The sequence below is a fragment of the Quercus robur genome, chromosome 7, assembly GCF_932294415.1.
Source record: "Quercus robur chromosome 7, dhQueRobu3.1, whole genome shotgun sequence".
Lineage (NCBI taxonomy): Eukaryota > Viridiplantae > Streptophyta > Magnoliopsida > Fagales > Fagaceae > Quercus > Quercus robur.
This window is the reverse complement of record NC_065540.1, coordinates 25,860,917-25,866,054: the sequence shown is the minus strand read 5'-3', so window position 1 is coordinate 25,866,054 and position 5,138 is coordinate 25,860,917. Positions and strand designations below refer to the sequence as shown.

The window sequence follows — 5,138 nt, the reverse complement described above, 5'->3', positions numbered from 1 at the left end:
TTTTTTTTATTGTGTTTCAAGTCCTCTTATTTAAGGCAATTTCGAACCAAACCCACAAAAACAAAAATATAAGATAAAATTTTGGTAAACTCACCAATAAATTCGTGGAGGGTAGATCTCAATTGGATGTGTGAAAATTTTTTTTGTTTTTTTTTTTTAATTAGCATTAAAAAAATTAATAGGAAAAAATAAGGAAATCCATATTCAAATAAATCAAACAAAATATGAATAAATACTAATTTCTAAGCATTTATTTGCATCTAAACACCAAAAACGATATTCTAGGTGGATGCTGCAAAGAGGAATAATACTATAATCCATCAGCAGAAACATTACTACACAAAATAGACAAATTAAATGAATAAAAAATCTCTCTCATATGTTACTTTATGAGGCACCGGGTTTCCACCAAACTGAGCTGGAAACGCAGTGGTAAACAAGATAAGGCATGATGCTAAGTATAGCAAAAATTTTATCAAGTTGCATAAATGTTTAATCAAAGTAAAACAGAGCCAGCTTGAATTAAATAAGGCATGATGCTAAGTATAGCAAAAATTTTATCTTTGTCACTGTCCAGGAGCAACAATGTCCACATTCATTCATCTAAGTAGTTAATACTATATATTAACATGTCACTGTCAACATTCCAGATGACCAATTATAAATGTACTAGATCTATTTATCCAGGGGATGATGCCAAACTAGCAAAAGATTCTAAAAATTTAAAAGAATTAGGAAGAAATTATCATGTATTGATCGCATTATGCAAAAGTATATGCAAAACTTTGACAGAACATTCACAATTTTTAGTTAATACTAAGATTCAGGCAAATGCATAAGAAAACATGTTATAATTTAATCAGTTCTTCGAGAAAAAGATGTCATCTGGAAAGATATAGGATTGGGACGTCAAAAGTCCCATCAAGCAAAATCTAGTAGATATGATTAAATGTAAAGATGGTTCAGCAAAGGGTAATTCACAACCTACAAAATTACAGATTAACAATCAATGATTACCATAAAGCCAAGCTTCAAACAGAAATAGTATCAAATGGCATTAAATATTAAATAACACAAAATCTACTACCTTCATAGGAAGGTTACACACACAGCCTAGTATCGGCCGCCAAACATTGAAAGCTCCATTTGTTTCTGCATCTTTTCCGCTAACTTAACATGAAAGAGGGGGGAGGGGGGGGGGGGGGGGGGGGTGTTGGTGGTGTGGGGAACTGAGCATCATTCCCATTCAAAAGCAATTGCAGATAAAACTGACTTGCTCATAACATACAGTCTGTTCTTGCTGGCAACCTCCTGAAGAAATTCAATGGTACAGAAGGAAGCTTATGACGGAACCTTGGATGTCTCAACACATAAAATCCTGTGAGAAGGGCCACAACTTGGAATGGTGTAACATAGAGAACAATAGCAGCAACCAGACAGAAAATCACAAACAGAGCTGTTGCCCTTGGGTCTCGCCAGCTCAACAAAGATTGCAGCCTCTCCCCTTGAGTAGCCAAGTCACCAACCACTGTTTGAATCCTCCCCGCAATACTTCTCAACCGATCATATCTCATCCTTATAATGTCGGAAGGCCGGGAAGTTGGGAATGTATCAAATTCTTCATCAAGTTCATCAGGATGTGCAGAATCTGCATGAGAAAGTCGAGTGTCCATGTGAGGAGGATGCCTTGGCCTCCATCTATAATACCAGACCCCAATCAAGAAAAGGTAGAGGAATATGGTTGGTAAGATGAGCTCAGGGTACATGACCAGTATTATAAACAATATGTGAATCAATACAGTTGTGATGGGGTTTCTCCAGTGGCAAATCTGATCAAACCATTTTCCTACAGCAATTAACCCACCCAAAACTCCCATAATCCTGAAAAAGTTTGCTTTGCTCCTTCTCATACTCCACATGTGGGAGCCCACATCCAACATATACTCCACCACCTCTTTCCTCAGCGGTGGCTCAGCCCGGCTCAACCTCATCGATACAATTATAGTTGCCTGGTGCCTCAAGCTATCAAGCTGGCTAACAGTTAATGGATGAATATAGTGCATTTTTGGCAAAAGCGGATGTGAGTACATGTGCATCATATTAAGCAAAGAGGAGCAAGTGAACCTTACAGCCAAATGAATTTCACCCATCTTTTTCACCCCATTGGGGTGTAGAACTAGAAGTGGATACGAGTGTGTGTAAACCCGATCAGTTTCAAGGGTGGAAAGGCGAATCCTTACCTTCCCAATTCTTGCATCTCTTGTCTGTGTAGCCTTGTCTCCTCCATGCAAATGACAGTTATCGAAGACCCCAATTGTAATGACAGTACAAGGATCAAACACCTCCCAAGTATATTGCTCATTCCACTTGGGTGTAAAGCTATCTATAATCGTCCTTGTTCGAACCCATTTCTGACCATATTTTGCCACACAATAAGCATCTGTCGTTCCCCTCCCATCTTTTGTCTTCATAGGCATAAGCCCCTGAGCATTTAAAATCCCCACTTCCAGAATTCCAATGGCAGTCTTCCACAACTGTTTTGCTGTTGGCCGAAGGTCGCTGCTATAGTGTGTTGATTCGTCCAGGACGTGATAACCACCTTCCAAGCAGATCCTCATATGAATCCTGCTCGCAAATTTGGTTTCCTTCTTCTTATCCCCTTCTACAATAACATGCCTCTCAAGATTATGCCATCTGGTGTTCACAGGTTTGTGATCCAACCTCCTATCAACATACTGCAAGAGAATTGCACATCTCCCAAGAATTTCTTCCTTGTTAGGTGCAATTCTGTCTTCTACACTTAAAATCAAGGGCTCCTCAAATGGTTCTGCTGCTACAAACATTAAATCCTCATTCCACAGAGGATTAATATTCCTGCTCGGAGAAATTCTGGTTCTTAAAGCCTGATTTCCCAGGATAGCCTTCACAAACACTTCTGGGAACCTACCCTTATCACTCGGTTGCAAGTCCTGAGCTTCAATTACATTGACCCTCAAATACCAGAGCTTAGGAGAGAGGTATACCTTTGAACGAATATTGGCAAGACCATCAGCACCAGTAACACCAGAGGCATCTGAATTCCATGCTTCAGGAAATGCTTCATCAGCTTGAGTACCCATCCAAACAGCCAACATCAGCTCTCCCCTAACCTTTTCTGACTTCCTATCCTCCAACCTATACCACTGTGGCGCCAATGGACTATCGGGAGGAACCCGTTTCGGAACCTCATTCAGATCGAACTGAACCCGACCAATGAAATCATCCTTGACAAGATCCTTATCCTTCACAGTAACTTCAAGCGTCGAAGCCTGAAGCCGATCTTTCGAGAAAGCGAACACCTGGTTCCACTCAGGATTCGTCTTCTTCTCAAAATGCCGAGTTGTACCCTTGTAGTTTCCAAGCTTAACTTCAACGTAAGGGTCACAACTACCGGTGACATCTTTTGCTGGCAAGTCCTTGGCCTTGACAACACGGACATAGAGATACTGCATCTGCTCAACAAGGTCATATGTGCTTGTGTGCTTGTCTCCAGTGTGCCTTCCCCCTCCAAGATGGGGACTGGTCTCCTTCAACAAAAATTCCTCCTGTGGATGAGGCCCCCTCGGCATCATTTTGAATCAAACAAAGCAGAGACACCTGGTAATGGGTAGAACTGAAAAATTGAAGTGGAAGAGTTTGATGTTAGTTTAGTTTTGAATTAATTGAAAGGCCCCTAAAGCATCGGAAAAGACAGAGTCAAGTAGCCGTTACTCAATACTAAAAACTAAACAAAAAGTTACATTAATATTCCATAAACTCAAAACTAGGACAATCCTAAGACTATTAAATTTTTTTTTCGATAATAATTAATAATACTAAGAAGACTATCAAGTGTAGGAAAATTTTTTTAAAATAGCTAACTTAACAGATAAGCTAAGAGCGAACATTTCGGAAAACCAAAGGTTTCAAAAATGGAAACGAAATCAGATTTTAAATATTCAATATAAAAATAAAAAAAATAAAAATAAAAAACAAAATGCAGAGTGGTTGTTGAGAACCCTAGATCTTTTTAGTAGTAAGTAGGAACTAATTTTTAAAATTTAAACGAAGATAATGAGCTTACCTTTAGGAAACTGTTATAAGAGAAATCCTCAGATCTAAATGCTTGAAACACTGTTAACAACCAAAAACAAAAAAACAAACAGAGTCACAAACCACAAATAGTACAATCAACCCTGTAATTTTTTAGATCGGTGACCAGATAACACAGACATTCCCAAATCCCGTGTTTGGTTACCGAGAAAACGCAGGAAAATACGGATAAAATAAATGTGAAAACATTAATTTATTAATTTTAAATAACAAAAATAATATATATAAAAAATAAAAAAAATCAACCGCTGGAGTTCTTCATTAAATGCAGAACATAGAAAAGGGAAGAAAAAAAAAAAACCGACACACATGACACATCCATATCAAACTTATCTATCAGAAGTCTTAGTTTATTTAATTAGCGTTTCCTTTGTTGTTTTTTCTTTCCAAGACAAAAGCGACACCGACATTAAATGTTTGGTTACATTACATTTTACTCAAAACTTTCTCGGCAACCAAACATGGTTTTAATGCAATACGGTTAGCTACGAGACAAAGACAACTCAAAAGGAACCGAAAGGTTGTTTTAAGGTTACTTACCTTGTCGGTGATGGAAGAGAATCACCGAAAACCTACACCGATTACTGCATCGGAGTTCATCTTCTTGTTGAAGCAAACCAAGAAATGGAGTTGATTTTTTGTTGGTTGTTGGGAATGAAAATAATCAAAAGAGATAAGAGAGAGAAAGAGAGAGTGTTTGGCTTTGCTTTTGCTTTAGGAGCGGATGGGGGAATCTGCTGAATATGTGCGAGATATACACAGAAGCTACTACACTCACTTTTTGGACACACTGTATACTATAATGTGCGTTAGTGTGTGGGTGTGAAAGAGAGAGAAACAAGGGGGGACCCAGGGTCAAGCGTGCGAGGGACTTTGGTCGGATTCTCGCACGTGCGATGGACTATTAGTTTGTACGTTGAGGAGGGTGTGGTGTGGGGGGCTTTTCTCAGTGTGTCATTGGATTCCCCATGTGGGTGTTAGGTCATTTGGGAATCTGGTGATTACCC

General features: G+C 38.8%; 1 protein-coding gene across 2 annotated transcripts; it reads right to left on the bottom strand.

The window, feature by feature from the left end:
• Positions 1 to 896: 896 nt before the first annotated feature.
• LOC126692941 (FT-interacting protein 3) lies at positions 897 to 4,907 on the bottom strand. 2 transcript variants are annotated; one of them, XM_050388757.1, is made up of 3 exons: positions 4,672 to 4,906; positions 4,103 to 4,152; positions 897 to 3,652 (listed from the first exon to the last, which is right to left on the bottom strand). In XM_050388757.1, the coding sequence occupies exon 3, from the start codon at positions 3,609 to 3,611 to the stop codon at positions 1,278 to 1,280; it is 2,334 nt and encodes a 777-aa protein (XP_050244714.1). In that variant the 5' UTR covers positions 3,612 to 3,652; positions 4,103 to 4,152; positions 4,672 to 4,906; the 3' UTR covers positions 897 to 1,277. The 2 variants fall into 2 exon arrangements, with proteins under 2 accessions (XP_050244714.1, XP_050244715.1); XM_050388758.1 differs by lacking the exon at positions 4,103 to 4,152 and having other exon boundaries at positions 4,672 to 4,907.
• Between the last annotated feature and the right edge of the window lie 231 nt (positions 4,908 to 5,138).